The sequence below is a fragment of the Gigantopelta aegis genome, chromosome 10 (genome assembly GCF_016097555.1).
Source record: "Gigantopelta aegis isolate Gae_Host chromosome 10, Gae_host_genome, whole genome shotgun sequence".
Taxonomy (NCBI): Eukaryota; Metazoa; Mollusca; class Gastropoda; order Neomphalida; family Peltospiridae; genus Gigantopelta; species Gigantopelta aegis.
In genome coordinates this window covers 82471599-82497222 of record NC_054708.1, presented here as the reverse complement: position 1 = coordinate 82497222, position 25624 = coordinate 82471599, and the positions used below count along the sequence as shown (strand labels likewise).

At 39.6% G+C, this 25624-nt stretch overlaps 1 protein-coding gene across 1 annotated transcript; it reads right to left on the bottom strand.

Moving 5' to 3' along the window:
- Window positions 1-5662: 5662 nt before the first annotated feature.
- On the bottom strand, window positions 5663-23577 carry LOC121383859 (bis(5'-adenosyl)-triphosphatase enpp4-like). Its single transcript, XM_041513957.1, has 4 exons — window positions 23331-23577; window positions 9597-10087; window positions 8572-8811; window positions 5663-6739 (listed from the first exon to the last, which is right to left on the bottom strand). Exons 1-4 carry the CDS (start codon window positions 23575-23577, stop codon window positions 6383-6385), a joined length of 1335 nt encoding a protein of 444 aa, XP_041369891.1. The 3' UTR covers window positions 5663-6382.
- Window positions 23578-25624: the final 2047 nt, after the last annotated feature.

Sequence of the window (25624 nt, the reverse complement as noted above, 5' to 3'; positions counted from 1 at the left end):
CTAACTAGGCGCGTCTGACATTGACGTTATCAGTGAGGTATTCTAGTATTAACTGACACACTTAGCACGTACCGTGTCTCAGTCACAAAAGTAAACTCGAAAAAGTCAACGTTGACGACGACTCGGGTTTGCTTTTACGTCTCAACCAATGCTCAACTAGAAGGATATCAAAGGCCATGGTATGTACTGTCCTGTATGTCGGAAGGAGTAGCCTGTATAACGGTAATGGGCTTCAGATTGTTTTACCCAGTCCAAACCCGTGCCCTACTACTGGTATATTAAAGGCAGTGGTATGTGCTGTGCTGCCTCCTGAAAGTACATATGAAATATATCTTGTTGCAAGTAAAACAAAATCTAATGGTTCCCTCTGAAGACCGTATTTCAGATTTACCAAATGTGCTACACCCAGTTACATGTAAAGAAAGTGGTGACAGTGCTCTGGGTGCGTCCATGAGTTACTTTCAAACGTTATGCCTTTACGACTGCCACTTCCCTATACACCCAGTTACATGTAAAGAAAGTGGTGACAGTGCTCTGGGTGCGTCCTTGAGTTACTTTCAAACGTTATGCCTTTACGACTGCCACTTCCCTATACACCCAGTTATATGTAAAGAAAGTGGTGACAGTGCTCTGGGCGCGTCCATGAGTTACTTTCAAACGTTATGCCTTTACGACTGCCACTTCCCTGGACGATCTGTATCACCATGTATGTAAAGAAAGTGGTGACAGTGCTCTGGGCGCGTCCATGAGTTACTTTCAAACGTTATGCCTTTACGACTGCCACTTCCCTGGACGATATGTATCACCATGTATGTAAAGAAAGTGGTGACAGTGCTCTGGATGCGTCCATGAGCTACTTTCAAACGTTATGCCTTTACGACTGCCAGTTCCCTATACACCCAGTTACATGTAAAGAAAGTGGTGACAGTGCTCTGGGCGCGTCCATGAGTTACTTTCAAACGTTATGCCTTTACGACTGCCACTTCCCTGGACGATCTGTATCACCATGTATGTAAAGAAAGTGGTGACAGTGCTCTGGGCGCGTCCATGAGTTACTTTCAAACGTTATGCCTTTACGACTGCCACTTCCCTGGACGATCTGTATCACCATGTATGTAAAGAAAGTGGTGACAGTGCTCTGGGCGCGTCCATGAGTTACTTTCAAACGTTATGCCTTTACGACTGCCACTTCCCTGGACGATATGTATCACCATGTATGTAAAGAAAGTGGTGACAGTGCTCTGGATGCGTCCATGAGTTACTTTCAAACGTTATGCCTTTACGACTGCCACTTCCCTATACACCCAGTTACATGTAAAGAAAGTGGTGACAGTGCTCTGGGCGCGTCCATGAGTTACTTTCAAACGTTATGCCTTTACGACTGCCACTTCCCTATACACCCAGTTACATGTAAAGAAAGTGGTGACAGTGCTCTGGGTGCGTCCATGAGTTACTTTCAAACGTTATGCCTTTACGACTGCCACTTCCCTATACACCCAGTTATATGTAAAGAAAGTGGTGACAGTGCTCTGGATGCGTCCATGAGTTACTTTCAAACGTTATGCCTTTACGACTGCCACTTCCCTATACACCCAGTTACATGTAAAGAAAGTGGTGACAGTGCTCTGGATGCGTCCATGAGTTACTTTCAAACGTTATGCCTTTACGACTGCCACTTCCCTGGACGATCTGTATCACCATGTATGTAAAGAAAGTGGTGACAGTGCTCTGGATGCGTCCATGAGTTACTTTCAAACGTTTTGCCTTTACGACTGCCACTTCCCTGGACGATCTGTATCACCATGTATGTAAAGAAAGTGGTGACAGTGCTCTGGGCGCGTCCATGAGTTACTTTCAAACGTTATGCCTTTACGACTGCCACTTCCCTGGACGATATGTATCACCATGTATGTAAAGAAAGTGGTGACAGTGCTCTGGATGCGTCCATGAGTTACTTTCAAACGTTATGCCTTTACGACTGCCACTTCCCTGGACGATCTGTATCACCATGTATGTAAAGAAAGTGGTGACAGTGCTCTGGGCGCGTCCATGAGTTACTTTCAAACGTTATGCCTTTACGACTGCCACTTCCCTATACACCCAGTTACATGTAAAGAAAGTGGTGACAGTGCTCTGGATGCGTCCATGAGTTACTTTCAAACGTTATGCCTTTACGACTGCCACTTCCCTATACACCCAGTTACATGTAAAGAAAGTGGTGACAGTGCTCTGGATGCGTCCATGAGTTACTTTCAAACGTTATGCCTTTACGACTGCCACTTCCCTGGACGATCTGTATCACCATGTATGTAAAGAAAGTGGTGACAGTGCTCTGGATGCGTCCATGAGTTACTTTCAAACGTTTTGCCTTTACGACTGCCACTTCCCTGGACGATCTGTATCACCATGTATGTAAAGAAAGTGGTGACAGTGCTCTGGGCGCGTCCATGAGTTACTTTCAAACGTTATGCCTTTACGACTGCCACTTCCCTGGACGATATGTATCACCATGTATGTAAAGAAAGTGGTGACAGTGCTCTGGATGCGTCCATGAGTTACTTTCAAACGTTATGCCTTTACGACTGCCACTTCCCTATACACCCAGTTACATGTAAAGAAAGTGGTGACAGTGCTCTGGGTGCGTCCTTGAGTTACTTTCAAACGTTATGCCTTTACGACTGCCACTTCCCTATACACCCAGTTACATGTAAAGAAAGTGGTGACAGTGCTCTGGATGCGTCCATGAGTTACTTTCAAACGTTATGCCTTTACGACTGCCACTTCCCTGGACGATCTGTATCACCATGTATGTAAAGAAAGTGGTGACAGTGCTCTGGATGCGTCCATGAGTTACTTTCAAACGTTTTGCCTTTACGACTGCCACTTCCCTGGACGATCTGTATCACCATGTATGTAAAGAAAGTGGTGACAGTGCTCTGGGCGCGTCCATGAGTTACTTTCAAACGTTATGCCTTTACGACTGCCACTTCCCTGGACGATATGTATCACCATGTATGTAAAGAAAGTGGTGACAGTGCTCTGGATGCGTCCATGAGTTACTTTCAAACGTTATGCCTTTACGACTGCCACTTCCCTATACACCCAGTTACATGTAAAGAAAGTGGTGACAGTGCTCTGGGTGCGTCCTTGAGTTACTTTCAAACGTTATGCCTTTACGACTGCCACTTCCCTGGACGATCTGTATCACCATGTATGTAAAGAAAGTGGTGACAGTGCTCTGGATGCGTCCATGAGTTACTTTCAAACGTTATGCCTTTACGACTGCCACTTCCCTATACACCCAGTTACATGTAAAGAAAGTGGTGACAGTGCTCTGGGTGCGTCCTTGAGTTACTTTCAAACGTTATGCCTTTACGACTGCCACTTCCCTGGACGATCTGTATCACCATGTATGTAAAGAAAGTGGTGACAGTGCTCTGGATGCGTCCATGAGTTACTTTCAAACGTTATGCCTTTACGACTGCCACTTCCCTGGACGATCTGTATCACCATGTATGTAAAGAAAGTGGTGACAGTGCTCTGGATGCGTCCATGAGTTACTTTCAAACGTTATGCCTTTACGACTGCCACTTCCCTATACACCCAGTTACATGTAAAGAAAGTGGTGACAGTGCTCTGGGTGCGTCCTTGAGTTACTTTCAAACGTTATGCCTTTACGACTGCCACTTCCCTGGACGATCTGTATCACCATGTATGTAAAGAAAGTGGTGACAGTGCTCTGGATGCGTCCATGAGTTACTTTCAAACGTTATGCCTTTACGACTGCCACTTCCCTATACACCCAGTTACATGTAAAGAAAGTGGTGACAGTGCTCTGGGTGCGTCCTTGAGTTACTTTCAAACGTTATGCCTTTACGACTGCCACTTCCCTATACACCCAGTTACATGTAAAGAAAGTGGTGACAGTGCTCTGGGTGCGTCCATGAGTTACTTTCAAACGTTATGCCTTTACGACTGCCACTTCCCTGGACGATCTGTATCACCATGTATGTAAAGAAAGTGGTGACAGTGCTCTGGATGCGTCCATGAGTTACTTTCAAACGTTATGCCTTTACGACTGCCACTTCCCTGGACGATCTGTATCACCATGTATGTAAAGAAAGTGGTGACAGTGCTCTGGATGCGTCCATGAGTTACTTTCAAACGTTATGCCTTTACGACTGCCACTTCCCTATACACCCAGTTACATGTAAAGAAAGTGGTGACAGTGCTCTGGGTGCGTCCTTGAGTTACTTTCAAACGTTATGCCTTTACGACTGCCACTTCCCTGGACGATCTGTATCACCATGTATGTATAGCCTCCAATAGTCCATAGAACGACTGCCACTTCCCTGGACAATATATATCACCATGTATGTATAGCCTCCAACAGCCCATAGAACGACTGCCACTTCCCTGGACGATATGTATCACCATGTATGTATAGCCTCCAACAGCCCATAGAACGACTGCCACTTCCCTGGACGATATGTATCACCATGTATGTATAGCCTCCAACAGCCCATAGAACGACTGACACTTCCCTGGACGATATATATCACCATGTATGTATAGCCTCCAATGGCCCATAGAACGACTGCCACTTCCAATACTGTTCACAGACAGATACATGAATGTCCACGGGTGGGGTGGGGGGTTGGATGAATCTAGACCCGAATTCATGTTAACGTATATCGTCAGTTAAAGTGTATGTTGTCTTTGCATTTTAAAAATATTTATATTTTCTAATATTTTCCATGATAGACTGTATTTGTAGAAAGCAGGAAATTGCATTTTAGAACATTACAGAATTCCATAGGAGCATGTCCCCGAGTCTCTCTAGATGTAAATGCACTACCAAAAAAAAGTAAAACCAAAGTTCAGCTGAATGGGTTTTTTAAATTATTATTATTAGTTGTTTTTTTTTTAAAGAACTTCATAGTAATTGTAATTAAAAAAAGAAGATATTTGCGACTGTAATTGTAAGGAATTATTTGATTGTATCGTACAAGTGTTTATTGTGAGAAACTATTTCAACACACAGCGTAGACTGGGATTCATAACCAGTATGGAGACGAATGCATTTCAAAACATCTAGGTTTTAAAATATCCGGGGGAACATGCCACGGGACCCCCATAGAAAATAAAGCCCTTCACCAAATTACCATTCATTTTCGTCATGCCTGCATATGCCTGGTCATGCCTTTTCTTTAATAATATGTGCCAACATGTCTTGACCCTCTCTGGAAACATCCTACGGACCATGGACAGACAGTAAGAGTTCCGAGTTTAAGCAGATTAGACAACTACTGTATTATAATACCCCTAACTCGTTTGAACAGTATACACGAGGTTGTAAGGCGATTTATAGTCATGAAATGTAAACACTACGAAGTCTGCCCAGTATTTACCGTCTATATGTTAAAATTACAAGTAGATTGTACCGAGTTTTTTCAGGTACATGTACGTAAGTAGTTTAACGTGAACATTCCACCCGCCTTTGTGAGATCAAAGTGTTATAGATTCACGTTAATTAATCATTCTTTTCTGGAGACCATCACCAAACTAGTGGAATATCTGTGTTACTTTGTGATCCGAACCTTAGTGTCCATAACTATCTCCATTTTCAAATAAACTTATGTTGGAAACTAAACAATTAATAGCCAGTCTTAACTTCCTTTTATTAATGTATTATAATCATATTGTAAGACAAATCATTCAACATATTTTTATCGACGTGTTTATCTGATACGTCGTCGGACCTTGGCTAAGGACCACTCAGACGATGAGACACAACCCTCTTCCGCCGCGTCATGTGTTACTCGTTTCGATTAGATCCAAGGTTTCGTTTATATGCATCATCCCACAGACAAGACAGTACACTCCACGACCTTTTGTTACACCAGTTGTGGATCACTGGAACATGAAATAGTTAACTGAAGGGGATTGATCGTTATTGCTAAAGTAACACAAACTGTTTGCTAGACATCACCCAATCCAATGTAAGAATGCTGCACTTTTCTACGCACACTACAGCCCCCCCCCCCCCCCTTCTCCGCCATCTCTTTTTCTTCCTCTTTGTTGAAGTCTATATAGGTCGACCTGTTGTATTTTAATATGTATCCGCTTGTACAATGTAGAGAGAGGTCTTATTATACGAGTATATCTAGGCTAAGTCTGTTGACCAATCCCATTATGTTTTGCAAAATAAATATTGTTTAAACCAATAGAGTAGCACATGGAGTGTTGGGAGCGGGTTTCTTCTCTCATTGTCTGTATGATCCTTAACCGTATTATGTTCGACGCCATATAACCGTAATCAAAGTGTGTCGAGTACCTAGATAAGTAAAAACGTGTTTAGATCCAGTTTTCACTACAGCCACTAAAATTCAGTCAATATCCACCCCAAAAGCAAGACAATCCATGCAATACGGACTGACGTTACCGAATTAACTTGGGTGGATCCATCAGTCATAGGGGTGGTTTCTTTAATTACAGGGGTGGTTCCCTCAACTATAAAGTCGATGACGCGTTCAAGACTGCCATTGGTCGGTCCTGGGGGAATTCCCAAAAGTTCGCACATCAGAGGATATATGTCGACGTTACTGATTGGACTAAATCGGGCGTTCTTCTTGAAGTTGGGACCACTGGCTAGAAAAATGGACTTCATGGACATGAGACAGTTGTCCCACCCGTGCGTGGATCGGTATTTTGTCTGCCCAGCCAGCGACTTTTTGTTCTGTAAGAAGAAACAAACAATTAATTATTAAGTGATGAAGATTCGGCGTAAAATCCATTTGTCTCTAATCCATATGCGTATACGAATACGTAATCCACAATGCGTAGAGTAATTGGATACGCTAACACTTACGGAAGATGCTTATGCTTGCTATAATCTTTAAACGTTTGTTAAAGTTTGTTTTGTTTAACGACACCATTAGAGCACATTGACTATTAATCATCAGCTATTGGACGTCAAGCATTTGGTAATTTAACATATAGTCTTAGAAAGGAAACTCGCTACATTTTTCCATAAGTAGCAAGGGATATTTTATATACACCACCCCACAGTCAGGATAACACAAACCTCGGCCTTTGATATACCAGTCGTGGTGGACTGGCTGGAACGAAAAATAGCCCAATGGGTCCACCGACTGGGATCGATCTCAGACCGACCGCGCATCAAGTAAGCGCTTTGCCACTGTGCTACGTCCCGCTCCAGAACCATTAATGTCTGAGGTGAGGGTGCGTAGGTAATGGCAGAACTAGGATTGTATATATGGGAGGGGAACCACCACTGTATATGGACAATTTGGAACAACACTTTAATGACCCAATACGTATTGTGTTTACAAGATACCAAAAATAGTAGTTCTTAGGGCTGCTCCAGATTGTTCACACGTGGATTGAAGTGGGAGGCAGGTGGGTTTTAAAACAATATTTAAAAAACATTTTTTTTTTAAACTATACCCAACTAACTACAAATTTATATTATCCATGTTTAGGATAAAAGCTGTAGCACACCCCCCAGGAGTAAAATGATCATTGCAGTGTCTTCCACTCAATATTGGAAAGTTCTCAACAGCTAGAGGCTTGTGATACTGTTTTTTAAAGTCACCGACTCTAATACCTCTTCTGTTTCACATGATATGTATTTGGAGTTGTTACAAACACCAGGACGACCAGACAACGTTGGATTTGCCAAAGTTAATAATTTAAGATAGAAGTTGTAAGAAATGTGTATTTTCTTTTTCATTTCAAGTTATTTTAGTGCTTATATCCAATTAAGGTTCAAGCACGCTGTCCTGAGCACATACCTCAGCTGTCTGGGTTGTCTGTTCAGGACAATGGGTTAATTGTTAGTTGTTAGTGAGAGAGAAGAAAGTGTTGTGGTCTTACACCTACCCATTGAGTCATTAAAACTCACTCTGGGTTGGAGCCAGTACCGAGCTGGGAACCAAGTACCTACCAGCCTTATATCCGATGGCTTAACCAAGACGCCACCAAGGCCAGTTGTATTTTCAAATGTACTCAAACATTAAAAGAATATTAAACTATAAAACAACTATTCTCAAAAGAACAAAACATTTCAGGGAAATAACTCCTTAAGACATAACTATAAACACGCATAGTCCTGCAAACAGAGCCATAAAGAAGCTTAGTTTTTGAGTAGGTGGTCACGCAAGGATAACATTTGTCCCCATGACTAAACATTATCACTGGGGAGAATAAAATGTCGGATATTTTTCAATATGGTGTATGTTTCAGAAGTTAACATTCATAACTCAGTGGCTGTTCCAATCAGGAATGAGTTTTGGTTTCAAAACCTATGTTTTTGGGGTCACAGAACATGAAAATAATATTTGTAAGATGATTTGGTGGAAATGTTACCCATATTAAAAAACAAATACACAAATAATGGGTTATTTTCTCTGTAAACATATTGAAAAAAAGCCCTCCCGTTTTTTCCACGAACTATATATCTGGTCCCATTTCCTTCCCGTCTGTATTAGTTACCATATACCCCCTATTTAGGTGGCCCTGATTGCAGGACTACTCAGTATTACTTACATCGGTTACCAGCCATCCTTCATCGGCCATCACCAACACTGGCATAATCCTCCTGTTGTGTTTGTAGTGGAGTCGGTCTGGGATGTCTCGCTTGTGGTACACTGTAATGTGAGACACGTTACTCAGTTGGTCAACCACCGCGTCCGTCTGTCCGTCCACGGGCTGGATTTGAGCGACTGGTCCTCGCGAGGGAATTCTACGAATCTGAGATCTATTCACATAATCATAGATATCCACAACCTGAAAGAACCAAATCACGCAACTGTCGTTCAGGGTTGGGTAAAATCTGTTTATTGATGTCATGATGATTTTTGGTGATGATGACGATGTGGTGATGATGTCACCAAAACTAGACTGTCAAAGACTGTCAAGTCTACATGGCTACTTCAACTATAAACTCGCAGTATACTTACATACGTTAAAAGCCACCATACGCGATGAAATAGCAATGAAGAAGAAGAAGAAGAAGAAGAAGAAGATGATGAGATGAGAATGTGATAGCAAAGTTGCGATGGTGATGATGTTATAATGATGTGACAATGATGACACGATGATTATGCGATGATTACGTAATGATGATGATGACGGCGACGATGTAATTATATATTTATTACGTGATGATGACTATGATGCGGGTGATGATGTAGATGAAAGGTCACCAGAACTGAAATGCGGTTAGCTGATCTATATACTACTAACAAACACCAAGGGCAAGACTGTTGGATTTATTTATGGCAGCTGCACACTAACCGATTCTACATAACACTTTTGTTTAAGAGACAAACAATTTAGCCTACTAAAGACCGTAATACATTACAAACATACATCATACACGTAATACTCAGGCCCTAATACTCATTTGCCCGTGAGCTCATACGACGAATTTTACTTTCGATTTAGTTTCTAATGAATCACTTTGGCGTTGCCTTGGGGTAGTCACCGCCGAAAAACCGTTACATCTGCCCTCTGACCTATATCAAGGCCAATATAAAACAGCTTATTTAACTACATACTAATATACGTACCTGGTGTGTGACGTTGATCGGAAACATGCCATGGTCACTGGTGACAATAACGTTCACTTTGTCTTTCAGTCCAGTTTCTTCTAACTTTGACATCAAATAGCCCAATATTCCATCCATTTCCTCGACCTTTTCGTTCAACTCCGGGGAACCTAGGCCATACACGTGTCCGGTGTGATCGGGTTCCGGGAAGTACAGCGTGATGAAGTTGAACGCGTCATTGACGAACCAGTCTATGACATCATCGACACGTTTGCGGAATGGCGTGCTTCTGGAATATCTCAACCAGCGGTCGGGCCGTATCCCATTGATTTTCACCTCACTTCCGGGCCAGAAGTAAGTCGCCGATGTTAAATTGAACCTCTTCACCCGGCACCAGATGGGTTCAGCCTGGTCCCACCATGCCGTGCCTTTCGTGCTCAGCTTGAACTTCGCGTCCAGCACAGGGTCGTACATACGATTTTCAACAATCCCGTGCGTTTCCGGATACACGCCTAGAAACAATTACGTAAAACGATTGTGAATAATAAGGAAAAGGCAGGTGTGAAGGTAGCCCTGGTACTCTGACGGTAAGAGAGCTAGACGGACATTTCGAGAGAGGGTGTTGTTAACTGTCCAGATGTCCGTCTAGCTCTCTTACCGTCACAGTACTTGGGCTAGTGTGGAGGGTGGAGGTGGAGGGTGGAGGTGGAGGGTAGCAATTGCATCCATTCAGAAAATTGTTCATTTTGTTTAGCAGGATAAACTCACAGATGACTGTTTATGTGTACTGTGTTCACTAGCTGAGTCCTCACATTGCAGGCGCGGATCCAAGAAAGTGGTGCCGGGGATGCATATTGCCTTCTACAAATTCCAAACTGCCTAGGGATAATAATATTTAACGCATGAATATCAAGAAATTATTTCTTTTAGTGGGTAAGATGTATATCAAGATCATCTGAGGGTTTCCTGTTGGGAGCGGGTACTGTCGTTATATAATGCATGTCAGTGTACTTGGGAATATTGTCAGTGCCCTTTTTGATAATACACTCCTTACTAGGACCCCCAAAACACCCCAACCCCCCTCCCCCCCAAAAAAAAGAAGAAGAAGAGTTATATAATGCATGTTAATGTACTTGGGAATATTGTCAGTGCCCTTTTTGATATTACACTCCTTACTAGACCCCAAACCCCCCCCAACACTCCCCCAAAAACAAAAATCCCCGAAAAAATATATACACACAACACCCCCCCCCCCCACAAAGGAAAACATACCACAAAAAAAAGAGGAGAAAAGCAAACAAACACTCCCAACCCCCACAAATATCCCCCGAAATACCCCCCACCTAAAACAAACCCCAACCCAACAACAACAAACACAGGCCCCAACCTCCCCCCCCCCACACACACACACCCCAACCCTCCGACAAAAAACTAAACAAAAACCCCCCACAAAAACAAAACAAATCCACGCCAAGCGCCCCTGACCATATTCCTCATTAATAATTACACTTGTGGCATTTTCATTTCTTTAAGCTGGAATATTTATTTCAGGTGAATATCGCAGGAGATATTGCAAATTATAGTGCCAGCGATATCTCCTACAAAAGCCTTTAATGGATGATAAAAATAATTACCATGCAACCATGCTTCCTATTGACCTGATAACCCCTAACTGATAATTCGAAGTGTTATTATGTAACTAGGAAATTATTTATGCGCATGACGGATGTTTGCTAAATTTTCAGGTAGGTCGTTTTGTCATTTTTCAAACATCCATTTACAGCAATAATTGTTGAACTGCATAAATAAATATAATATTTACATTTCCTGTAGCGTCAAATAACCTCTTATTTTTCAATTCTCTATTATTCGCTCCCATTCGGAACTAGCCAGCGTTTTGAATTAAACATTTTGAAAAAAAAAGCAAGTAGCTTCCTGCAAAGAATGTTTACAGTGGAACAGCGTCTGACGTCACTGTCATTAGCAGCCATTGATGTAGATCTTCTTCAAGTCACACATAAACTTGAGTTTATTTTCACAGAAAAAGTTACAAAAATTGTAATGAGGTGACACAATAATATAATGTAATCAAAGTATTTTATTAAAAATGTGGAAACAGATAACCTTTGAGCTTTCGGGCACCTGCTATTGTCCGACTTCCGGTAGTAGTTTCTACACGATAAAACTAATACTTTCTATACAGCTTTTGACTGACACATATTACAAAAGTATAACTTGAAAGGGTTGCATGATAAACAAAATATCAGGTTACTACGTTTTGATATCGTGGTTATTTGGCTCTGTTCAATAACGGTGTAACAGGCTCGCTGAAACTCGCCGGTTACACCGTTATCTAAACCTCGCCAAATAACCACGATATGAAAACGTAGTAACCTGATATTCTATATTTATTACTCGTCTCGTAATACACGTTTGTAACTCAGGGATCTGAGTTTGCGCCCAAACAGTTCGTAACCGCCTGCATGCTGCGTTGTTTCTCGCCCGTAGACCGTACATTCCTTTCCCTTCAACTCCAAGACATCGCATGATCGCCAAATTTGGCTGGAATGGTATCGGCGTCATTTGCGACGGACAAACGCTCGTTGGTCAAAAGTAATGTTACAGACTTTTGGTAATTTTGGGGAATATCCCCTACTTTTTGTGAGCAGTATATAATGAACAAAACGCCGTGTTTGAGTAACAACTGCTCACCCCACCCACCACCGTAAAACCTAGTCCTAATCCTTGGTTTTAAAAGCCAGCGAAGCATAATATATAAAGACAAATGCTATCCATGTCTTGTCCTACTGTAGCAGTCGCAGTCATAATTCATTTGTCAAAACGTCTAGAAGAAAACTAAAACTATTAAAAAAGTGCACATTGTTCTTGAGTGATTCAGCTGTTAAAAACAGGAGAGAGAGAGAGAGAGAGAGAGAGAGAGAGAGAGAGAGAGAGAGAGAGAGAGAGAGAGAGAGAGAGAGGGAGAGAGAGAGAGAGAGAGAGAGAGAGAGAGAGAGAGAGAGACAGAGATCAGTGAAACACAGACGCACGCACGCACGTACGTACGCAGGCACAATATTAAAATCGAACAAAAATAAAACAAAAGTTACAAATAACAACAACCAAACAATCGTACATACATACGAAAAACAACAACACATACATAAAATAAAAAATAAAAAAAAGAAAGAAAGAAATGTTTTATTTTACGACGCACTCAACACATTATATTTACGGTTATATGGCGGCAGACATATGGTTAAGGACCACAGATTTTGAGAGGAAACCCGCTGTCGGCACTCCATGGTCTACTCTTTCCGATTTGCAGCAAGGGATCTTTTATTTGCACTTCCCACAGGCAGGATAGCACAAACCATGGCATTTGTTGAACCAGTTATGGAACACTGGCCGGTGTGTTCTTGAGTGATTCAGCTGTTAAAAACAGAAGAGAGAGAGAGAGAGAGAGAGAGAGAGAGAGAGAGAGAGAGAGAGGAGAGAGAGGAGAGAGAGAGAGAGAGAGAGAGAGAGAGAGAGAGAGAGAGAGAGACACACACACACACAACAGTGAAACACAGATGCACGCACGTACGTACGCACGCACAATATATAAAATCGAACAAAAATGAAACGAAAGTTAAAAATAACAACAACCAAACAATCGTACATACATACGAAAAACAACAACACATACATAAAATAAAAAAGAAAGACAAAAAAAATAAAATAAAAAAAGACCAAAAATAAAAAAAGAAGAAAAAAAAGAAGAAGAAAAACAAAAGAACAAAGGAATTGTTTTTTGTTTTAAAGAAGGCCAAAACAGGGATGAAAGCAACTGGTGGAACTGCTAAGAAAGGCATCTGCATGTTCACTTCTGCCTAAAAGTTGATCTCGGTGGTGTCGTATGATGAAAAGGAAATAAGAGTTGAGCCCCACCAATCCTATTGTTACCGAGGGATTCTATTGTTTTCTGCATCGCGTGGCCTTCTATTGCATGGGCGTGGTGCAATACTGGAAGTTCCCATCGCGCTATAAATAGGTTGCGCGTCACCCCAGTCGATCGGGTAACTCTACAGTAAATACTCGCCACCGGTCGGGGTCATTGTGATTGTAATTTGCTCATTGTTTTGATATTGTTTAATTAGATAATTAGAACAGTGTCATGTCAGTACGCATGTCTTATTCTTCTATAAATAAAGTACGTGTCGCCCTAACTGGCTAGGTCTGATAACGCCACTGTGTAAATACAGGAAGACCCCCAGTCGGTTAGGCCTAATAAGGTCACCGTTATTAGTGTGTGTTATTACTAGTATTGTACTTAATCTACAAGTCGTAAATTAGTTCATACAATGCTAGTTTAACGAACACTGGTTTAATATTATATTTCGTTTGATGTATGGCTGGTGTATAGACGACGACCACGATTTCAAGTGAGAAGAAAGCTGTTGTGTATTCAATCGAGGTCACATATCTCGCTACTCTCCACAACACATCGTGACCTGCATTGTTGAGTGAGTCTATTCTGGAGGGATGATTTCAGTGTTATTGTTATGTAGTTAGAACTCTTTTTAGGGTATGATCGAACCTACCACCCCTCTGATTATACGTATTGGTTATCAGTCATGTTATCTATACTATCTATAATAATTTTAAAATGAGCATGTCCATTCTTTTATTTTGAATGTACAATAAAGAGTTAGGTTTAGCGTCATTGGGTCATTTGTGCGCGGATCGCCAATCAAGACATATCAACAGATGGCTCTCATGCAGAACACATCTCGAGATATCGACTTTGTTGATGTTTATATTCGCCAGTAATTTTTAAAGGTAAAAAAAAAGCTTTACAGTTAAATCGTATAGGTAACTGAGACATTGTTTTCTATAACTTATAACAATTTACCAATGGCGGAAAAACGACAGTTTCTGAATAACGTGAAGACGGTTGAAGCGTTAGATATATGGGCTAAGGAAAATCATTGCACTGGTGATGAAGAAGTCAACATGAAGCGGATCGAGTTACTGGCAGCAAACCTTTCTGGTGAAAAGACTGACATATCTCCAAAACGATATGACTGCAGGATGTGTTGCAAAACTTTTACTTTTAGGCATAATCTATTAAGACACAATAGGTCTATACACATGAGAGAAAACTACAAGTGTGAGCAGTGTGGAGTCTCCTTTAATCGTCATGATAAATATATTACACACACACTTCAGCATGGTGTCAAACGACCGCGGACCACACAATCACCTTTACCAAGTAAACGTTCGTGTCTTCACTCCCTAGAGAATACCGAAAACAGTATCACAAACAATGCTTTACTAGCTCGACTGGCTAAATGTAACTGGTGTGGACATTTTAAGTGTTTACTCCCCGGAAAGCGCTTTTGTCAAGCTTGTTCAGTGAAAGGTCGAGAATGTAAACGTTGTTATCGTCCACTTCCTGAGAGATTTTACAGCCAGCGGGTTAACCAGTGCGATAGCTGTGTGAGACGACGTGAGAGGTATGAAGAGAGAAGAAACCAGGTCGGAGCAGAACGAGTGGAGGCTCTCGAGGGAGCAGTTTTAACAACTACACTGACACCTAATCATGCAAATGATGTTGACATTTTACAGTTCTTATCAGATGAAGAAGCAAATATAGACAGAATTTTGCATGAGTTTTTGATGCAAAAAAACGGTATGAAGTGGTTCTTAACATTAAAAATTAAATTTATTAAATATGATGAAAACAACGAAAGCATGTTAGCTGAACCTGTGCTTAGAAGTATAAAATTTTACCGCCACTAATTTTTCTGAAATAGATCAACAAATAGCAGAGGCATTTAAAAAATTGTACACATCATCACAGGAGTTTCAATCTGAAGGAAGTGGGTGGGCTATCGATCATATCATACATTTGGAGGTCAATACAGCTGAATATGTCCCTTTGACTGGTAGTAGCTATATCCCTCTTCCAAAAGTCCAGACTAAGAAGAAAGCTATCCTCAATATTCAGAACGAAGACCAAATTTTTTTTATCTGGTCCATACTTGCATACCTTCACCCTTTTGATAGAAAAGGTCATGCTGAGAGGGTAGGAAAATATCTACCTTATGAAAGTGAGCTTCACCTAAAAGGCATTGATATGCCTATCCCTCTCTCTCAAATATCCAAATTTGAAGACCAGAATGAACTATCTATCAATGTATTTGGATACGATGAGAAAGATGGGGTATTTCCTATGCATATATAAACAATGTTGAAGTGCATAGAAAAGTTGATTTATTACTTCTTAGCCAGGGAGGTCAGAGACATTTTTGTCTGATCAGAAATTTTAGCAGGCTCATGGGAGACAGAACAAAATACAATGGACAGACCTTTTATTGCAGACGATGTCTGCATGGTTTCTCTAGGCAAGATTTGTTAAGCGAGCACACACCTTACTGTACTCAACACAGTACTCAAAAAGTTAGACTACCTTCAGAGGAAAAGAAATGGGTAGAATTTAAAAGTGTACACAAACAGCTAAGGGTACCCTTTATCATCTTTTGTGACTTCGAATCTGTTACCAAACAAATTAGTGGTTGTAATCCATCCCCAGGTGTGTAACATACCACACAGTATCAGAAGCACGAACCTTCTGGTTTTTGTTTCAAAATTGTTGCTTCTGATTCAAAATTTGACAAATCAGCCATAGTTCACCGGGGACCTGATGTCATCAAAAATTTCATAGAGTGTCTCGTGAAAGAAGAAGGTGACATAACTAAGCTTTTAGAAAATCCTGAGCCAATGTATCAGAAGAACAACAGAAGATATTTCAAATGGCTGATAAATGTCACATTTGTCATGGTAAATTAGGAGAGGATCGAGTCCGTGATCATGATCACTTGTTGGGAATATTCAGAGGTGCTGCCCATAAAACCTGCAATCTAAACTTGAAATTTAAAAAGAAAAATGGAAAAAAGAATGAGCCTGATAAATTCTTTATACCTGTTGTATTCCACAACTTGAAAGGATATGATTCACATCTGATTATAAAACAGTTGGATAAAACCTACAGAGGTCAAATAGATTGCATTGCTAACAATATGGAAAAATACATATCTTTCTCACTGGGCAATTTAAGATTCATAGATTCACTTCAATTCTTAAATGCATCTTTGGATACACTGGTAACAAATCTAAAAGCAGAAGGTACTGATTCATTTAGACACCTAAAGCGGGAATTTAGCTCTGACAAGATTGATTTACTGTTGAGGAAGGGGTTTATCCCTACGATTATATGGATGATGCATCAAAATTTGTCCTCAACCATCTTCCATCCATATTGGACTTTTATAATGTATTGAAAGACAGTCATATTTCACAGAGTGATTATGAGCATGCACAAAACGTCTGGACCAGGTTTAATCTGAAAACAATGGGAGATTATCACGATTTGTACATGAAAACGGATGTCATTCTTTTGGCTGATGTTTTTGAAAATTTTAGGGATTTATGTCTTCAGTACTACGGGTTAGACAGTGCCCATTACTACACTTTACCTGGGCTTGGATGGGATGCCATGTTGAAGATGAGTGATGTCAAGCTGGAGCTACTCACAGATTTAGATATGCATTTGATGGTAGAAGAGGGTTTGAGAGGTGGAATATCTATGATTACCAAGAAGTATGCTAAAGCCAATAATCCCCATCTCCAAGATTACAACCCAAGTGATCCAACAACGCATCTTATTTACTGGGATGCGAACAATCTGTATGGTTGGGCTATGTCTCAGTCACTGCCTGAGAGGGATTTCGAGTGGGTAAGTTCCCATGATCTTGAACACTTTGATGTAAATACTATCCCAGACAATTCTGATGTTGGCTATATTTTGGAGGTAGATCTCGAATACCCTAACAACTTACACGATCGTCATAACGATTACCCTCTTGCCCCAGAATCCATGACAGTCACAGATAATATGATGTCTCAACACTATCAAGAGTTAAAGAACAAACTATGTATTAAGAGAAAACCTGTCAAAAAACTTTTCCTAATCTCAACGATAAACATTACATAAACCTTCATTACAGAAACTTGAAATTCTATCTAAAGCAAGGCTTGATTCTCAAGAAGATATACAAGGCTATACAATTCACTCAATCTCCTTAGCTAAAACCCTATATCGACTTCAATACTGTAAAAAGAAAAGCGGCCAAAAATTAAGCTGAGAAGGCCTTTTTCAAGTTGGCTAATAATTCATGTTTTGGACGAAGTATGATGAATGTTAAAAAGCACGTTCACGTCGAACTGGTCAACACCAAAAAGCGTTTGAGAAAGCTATGTTCAAAACCAACATTTGAAGCTTTTAAAAATTTTAATCCAGACTTGGCGGCAGTTCACCTGAAGAAAGCTTCTCTTTATCTCAACCAACCACTCTATGCTGGCTTTTCGATTTTAGACATATCAAAAATACTCATGTACGATTTTCATTATAACTTCATTCAGAAGAAGTATGGTGACAAAGCCCAGCTCTGTTTCACAGATACTGATTCTCTTTTGTATGAGATAGAAACGAATGATATTTACACTGACATGCTGGATCATTCTCACTTATTCGACACCAGTAATTATGATCCTACCCATTTGAACTATTCTAAAGTCAATGCTAAAGTCTTGGGGAAAATGAAGGACGAGTTAGGGGGTAGTATTATGGAAGAGTTTGTAGGTCTTAGAGCTAAAATGTATTCGCTTTCCTATGATGGGAAAGATAAAATGACAGCCAAAGGTGTCAGTAAAACTGTCATAAAGAAACAGCTGAGACATTCTATGTACAAACAGTGTTTGTTTGATCATGTTCAGCTTCGACACGTAATGCGACAAATTCACAGTCAGTTTCATCAGCTTTACATTGTCTGTCGAAATAAAATCAGCTTAAGTCCCTTTGATGACAAACGCTATGTTCTAGAAGATGGTATTCATACACTGGCACATGGGCACTACAAAATCGAGCTAACCTAAGTTTACAGAACCACTTCATTTCTTTGTATAGTATTTTGTTAAGCATATAATTGAATATTGTATTACTGTCAACACGCTTGGCAAACATGTATTTGTATAGATGTGCTGTGAATAATTAACTGCATATGCGAGGTTACACACACCTTATAAAAAGTAAGAGTGTGGTCTTTTGAACATGATATATGATGTTATATGTAATAAATGTAAATATATATGAATTTTATGTGTCCAATACATCCTGACTTTATGTATATTTGTGTATTTATTTAATATAATGAGCCAATAAAAATGCCGAAATTGACTGGGGTTTTCTTATTCTTTATTTACATTGAAATTATAACAAAACTCATAAACTTTATACTGTATAATATTTATTTCCTCACTCATAGTCATATTTTACATGTTAAGGATTGAGGGAAACTCCCAACAGTATCTTACATATGAATACACACAATGCATTTAACAACAGAGATTAATGTTTATTCAGCGTCTGTGTCAGTGTCATTATCACTTTGTTCACCTTGCTCACTGACTAACTCCTCAGCCTCGGATATATCCACATGCGATAGTATGTCTTTTACAATGGGTTTCATCCACAATTCAATCTTGGTAGATAGTATATCAGGATCTGTCTCTGGGTCCATTGTCTTGACTTTAGCGATAATGGATTTAAAGAAGGGTGCCTCACTAAAATAAGTCACAAATTGAATTCTCTTCAGAAAAGTGTCTTTCCAACATTTTTCCAATTTCTTTTCAATCCATCTTTCAGACTTGCCTTTATTTTCAAACGTTTCTCGTTTTGCTTTAATGCGTTCTTTGCAGTTTTGCAAGGTTAATCTCCACATCTCTGTTAAACCAGCAGCTTCCCATTCTTTGTTATCAACTTCGGAATTATTCACATCAGTATTCATCGATTTTTCATCCAGTTTAGTTTGTTTTCTTAAAGGTTCACCTCCATTTTCTGGACACCAGGTTTTTACATGACGTTGGAGATCATGATTATTCTCAAACATAACACCACAATCGTCACACGAAGGCATTTCTGAAGTATTTTCACATCACTACAATTAAATTAACTGCCAACGTTAGGGTATTCACCTGCAGCGTTGTGTGTGATGTTCACAGGTAGGGTGATGCTACTCGACTGAGGAAGCTCTCGAGTTGGTGGTTCTTTTATAGCTTGTTGAGAAACGCTGCTATTAGTTGTTAGAACATTAGGTTTAAGCCTTTCATTTTTGGAAGTAGAAGGTCGTAGGTCGATAGTAAGATTTCCATATGGTCTTTGAACAGCTGCTTCGTAGATTAACATAAAACGATCAGTTTTGTTGGGATAAATTCTTCTCGCAAACAAGTTCACCTGTTGTCTGTCCACTGGTGAATTAAACAAAGTCACAAAATGAGAGTTCAGAGCAATGTCACGTGATTCTTTGCCTTTTGGGAACAGGTTTTGTAACAGTAAAAAATTAATTACATTCTTGTGGTGCGAGGTACGAGTAAACAATTATGATATGCGTTTATCATTCTTGGCCTCGGCCATATGATCATCCAGAATTAAAACATTGTTGTTCCATGCATCAAATAAATTGTCGTCCTGGAGGTTGTAGGGGATACCTTTCACAAACTGAACCTGGGGTAGGTTCTCACGAATAATGTCATACAGAGGCTGCCACTCGGTGTAACACCATACAATGTTGTTAGGTACTGACTTGATGACTTCTTTCTGAAGTATGTCATACATAAACATAGTCTTACCACATCCACTCGGACCTACGAATACAACATTGGAAGGTATAGTAAAGTAAAACGGTTCTTCGTGTGTTGAAGTAATAAACTTTTCTCTGGATGGTACTTGTGGTGGTGGTGAAGTGATAAACTGTTCTCTGGATGGTACTTGTGGTGGTGGTGGATGAATGGTCTGTCTATGTCCGAGCATGGCATCCCTCCTCGAAAACGTCTTCTGACAATCTGAACACGATGTTGATCTCATGATGTCCAGGTATAAACTAAGTCGAATTACTAAAATCATTATTATTTATACAGACTGGAGATTTGCTTCTGGAATCCAGCTGTTAAGCTTCTTAGTATAGCCCATCCACTTAACAAACACCTGTTTCTCACCTCGCCTCTTTCTCCTCGTAAGCACTTTCTCCACTTTCCAAATGTTATCGTCCGTTTTGAAGACTTGCTGTAACTCATTTTCGTAGAAGCTACCTTCAATGGGGTCATCTGAATACTCTTTTAGTTGATAGATGGGAAAACCATCTCTGTAGTATCTCCTCTTAATGATAAATATTTCTTCAGTCCATTTTTCTTGATAATCTCTTTGAAAGTTGTATCTCAAATGAGAAATTCTTATTTGATCCCCAACCTTAAATTTAAATAGTTTCTTTTTTGACTTTGTTTTCAAAAGGATCAATATATTGTTCTTTCCATACACTGACTTCATTTTGTTCATTTATTTGTGAAGTCGATCGTTGATTTAACGACCTGTGTGGTCTATTATTGTAGCCGTCCACTAAATCTTGCAAAATATCCAGATAGTGATAAGTCTGTTTAAAAGTAAAATATCTATACATAGCAACCTTTAGAGTTCGTATAACTCTCTCAGCATAGGAAGCTTTTGTCTCGTTCTGTGTGACGTAGTATGTTATACCTTTGGCTTTCAAATACGAGTTCACTTTATTGTTATTAAATTCACGGCCCTTATCCGATCTTATGATCCCTGGGAGAGGTGCAGTAGCAAATATCTTCTTTAGGTGTTTTAATGACGGACTCGGGTGTTTTGTTTTTAATGGGTTCGACCCATAGATATCTTGTAAATACATTGATAGCTATCAGCAGGAATTTCACACCATCATTGTCCGACGCAAGATTAGACACATCAGCTAAGTCAACATCCCAGCGTGCATTCAGTCCACTGGTCACGAGCCTGTTTCTCTTGAACTTGTATCGTAACGTTCGTTGAAGTGAATAAGCATCTTGTGAAGCGAGCCATCGTTTTATATGGTTTAAACTAATATCAAACTTACCTTCCTTTTTCACAATATAATACAGTTTATTTACTCCCGAAAAGGATGCTGGGTGTTTTGAATTGAAGTAAATTTCAGACAAATATTCGTTCCACCCTTCAGTCGGCATGGTTTTAGATTAAATGAAATAAAAACAAAATGCTGCTAATATTTATACTGAATGTAGTCATTTGCTTACATTACAATGTTGTCATATCCGCGAGGCACCTTTCAAGCAGTTCGCAATAAGGAAATACACTTTTCTATAGGTGGCACTTTTAACGGGTGTAGTGAGAAACATGCTACATGACCTTGTTATCTGTGAAGCCATTGTCAAACAACATCAATACAATAAGCAGGTTCAAAGCATTCCTGACATGGTGTGGTCAGTAGCTTGCATTTACACAGTGGCGTTATCAGACCTAGCCAGTTAGGGCGACACGTACTTTATTTTTAGAAGAATAAGACATGCGTACTGACATGACACTGTTCTAATTATCTAATTAAACAATATCAAAACAATGAGCAAATTACAATCACAATGACCCCGACCGGTGGCGAGTATTTACTGTAGAGTGACCCGATCGACTGGGGTGACGCGCAATCTATTTATAGCGCGATGGGAATTCCAGTATTGCACCACGCCCATGCAATAGAAGGCCACGCGATGCAGAAAACAATAGAATCCCTCGGTAACAATAGGATTGGTGGGGCTCAACTCTTATTTCCTTTTCATCAGTCGTGGTTAAGCCATGGGACATAAGGCTGGTAGGTACAGGGTTCGCAGCCCGGTACTGGCTCCCACCCAGAGCGAGTTTTAACTACTTAGTGGGTAGGTGTAAGACCACTACACCCTCTTCTTTCTAACTAACAACTAACCAAATGTCCTGGACAGACAGCCCAGATAGCTGAGGTGTGCCCAGAACAGCGTGCTTGAACCTTAATTGGATATAAGCATGAAAATAAGTTTAAATGAAATGGTCTCAATGCACTGCATATTGGTTTTAGTAACAATTCATGTTACCTATTTTGGTTGTTCTATCATTTGCCTTTATTCCTGTACCAACATATAAACTATACTCTTTGATGTAAATTGTTAAGAAACGTTTTTGATTTTGTTGGGATTAGAAAAATGTTATGAGTTCGTATGGGTATAAAACGTAAATATATTTACGATTATGCATTACTGACCAACATGAAAATTAACTATCCTCATTTCGACGTAGACAAGCTTTATATAAAATTAACTTACCAAATTAGGTCATACTAATAAAATGTATCCATCAAATATTATTTAAAAATTTAAACCAAACTGAATACATGTGGAATGCCAACAACAAAATGCATTCTTCATATTTCAAAATGGAAAATAATGATGTGGTCCTTAACCATATGTCCGGCGCCATATAACTGAGGGTCAGTTTTACACGATTTCGTTTTATAGTATTTAACTACGACTACCTACCTGTAACTATGGTGTAGCGGTTCGGAGAGGTTTTACCTGCGACTACCTACCTGTAACCATGGTGTAGCGGTTCGGAGAGGTTTTACCTGCGACTACCTACCTGTAACCATGGTGTAGCGGTTCGGAGAGGTTTTACCTGCGACTACCTACCTGTAACCATGGTGTAGCGGTTCGGAGAGGTTTTACCTGCGACTACCTACCTGTAACCATGGTGTAGCGGTTCGGAGAGGTTTTACCTACGACTACCTACCTGTAACCATGGCGTAGCGGTTCGGAAAGGTTTTACCTACGACTACCTACCTGTAACTATGGTGTAGTGGTTCGGAAAGGTTTTGGTAACAAACGAATTGTTCATGTAGTCGACCTTCACACCATTTTTAGCAAATTTGTCAAAGTTTGGCGTGTCGAATTTATCTAGATAATCCCACCGGAATCCGTCCATAGAAACTAATAGAAGTTTTTCTGCGTACTTAGATTCCGTTTGTTCCGAGATTCCGAACAGACAGACGGACAGACATATTAACAGAAGTGGTTTCAGAGAAGCCATCTTTCAAACTAACCTCTTGGTCATTCGTCAGTGCATTGAATACCGTGGGGTTCTACAGGGACAATTTCGTTTTACCCAACAAAAAGAAAGAAAGAAAGACATGTTTTATTTAACGACGCACTCAACTCATTTTATTTACGGTTATATGGCGTCAGACATATGGTGAAGGACCACACAAATTTTGAGAGGAAACCCGCTGTCGCCACTACATGGGCTACTGTTTCCGATTAGCAGCAAGGGATCTTCCCACAGGCAGGATAGCACAAACCATGGCCTTTGTTGAACCAGTTATGGATCACTGGTCGGTGCAAGTGGTTTACACCTACCCATTGAGCCTTGCGGAGCACTCACTCAGGGTTTGGAGTCGGTATCTGGATTAAAAATCCCATGCCTCGACTGGGTTCCGAACCCAGTACCTACCAGCCTGTAGACCGATAGCCTAACCACGACGCCACCGAGGCCGGTTTTTACCCAACAGAGTAGTCCTATAAATTGTGCTCAAAATCGTACGAGACAGGGGACCGGGGGAGTGATGTGTGTCAATTGTCCCACATAGCAAATCTTGGCATTCGAGTAAAAACTATAAAGCCGTTCCGACAAAATGAACTGGCCAGAAACCTTTTCACCATGTATTTCCAACATTCTACTAACAGAATTAGTTGTAATCCGTGTAAAAATACATAGTGATTCGTCTGCAACTCTGTACCAAATATAATAGATTGGTACTAATGCAAATAAGAAAACATTGTCGACCAGATTCAAGTATGTTCGTTAAATTTGGACAACAATCAGCCTTCGCAACAATGGGAGCCTATGACTGTGCTTGCAATTAATTTGTACGTCACAATGAATTCATTTTCAGTTTAATTTACACGCCACAGAACAGAACAGAACTTTATTTCACTCAGGCCGTTCCACAACGGCATTAGAGGAACATACATAATAAATATAATAAACATGACAAGATGGTTTACAGGAGGATGAAATAATAACATATAGTATTACATAATGTACATGTATTTACCTGTACATGGTATTAATTGACAGTAACTGTAACAGTAGTAGTACTAGTGATAATAATAATTAATAATAGTTAATAATAATAATAATAATAATAATAATAGTAATAAAAATAATAATTGTGCTAACAGTAATAGTAGTCGTATAATAATAATAATAATAATAATAATAATAATAATAATAATAATAATAATAGTAATAAAAATAATAATTGTGCTAGCAGTAATAGTAGTCGTAGTATAATAATATTAATAATAATAATAATAATAATAATAATAATAATAATAGTTAATAATAATAATAATAGTAATAAAATAATAATTGTGCTAGCAGTAATAGTAGTCGTATAATAATAATAATAATAATAATAATAATAATAGTAATAATAATAATAATAATAATAATAATAGTAGTGGTAATGGTAGTATCTGGTTCAGTAATAATAATAATAATAATAATAATAATAATAACAATAATAATAATTGTAATATAGCTAGGAAACAGTTTTGCTTGTGACATGAGTTATTCAGTTACCAGGGCGTAATACTATATAATACTATATCGCTGGATGGTTTGGATGTGGTGACCGGGTCATCACTAGTGAGTACCAATCATATGTTGTTAAATGAATACCACACGTGTGCTATTGTCCTGTTGTAACACAGATGATGTACGAGGTTCTCACCAAAGGGTGTGTAAGAAATGTATATATTTGCAGGTGATATTTTGTTTGACTATTTAAACAGGGCGTCCTGCATTTAATATGATTGAAAGAAACAAACTTAAAATATACGGGCTCTCTGGGGCAAAACACAGGAAAACAACATTGGATCAGACTCGTAGAAATGATTTTTGAAGAAAAGTTAAAAGTTAAAGTTTGTTTTGTTTAACGACACCACTGAAGCACATTGGTTTATTAATCATCGATTATTGGATGACAAATATTTGATAATTTCAACATATAGTCTTAGAGAGGAAACCCGCCACATTTTCCCATTTGTAGTAAGGGATCTTTTATATGCACCAA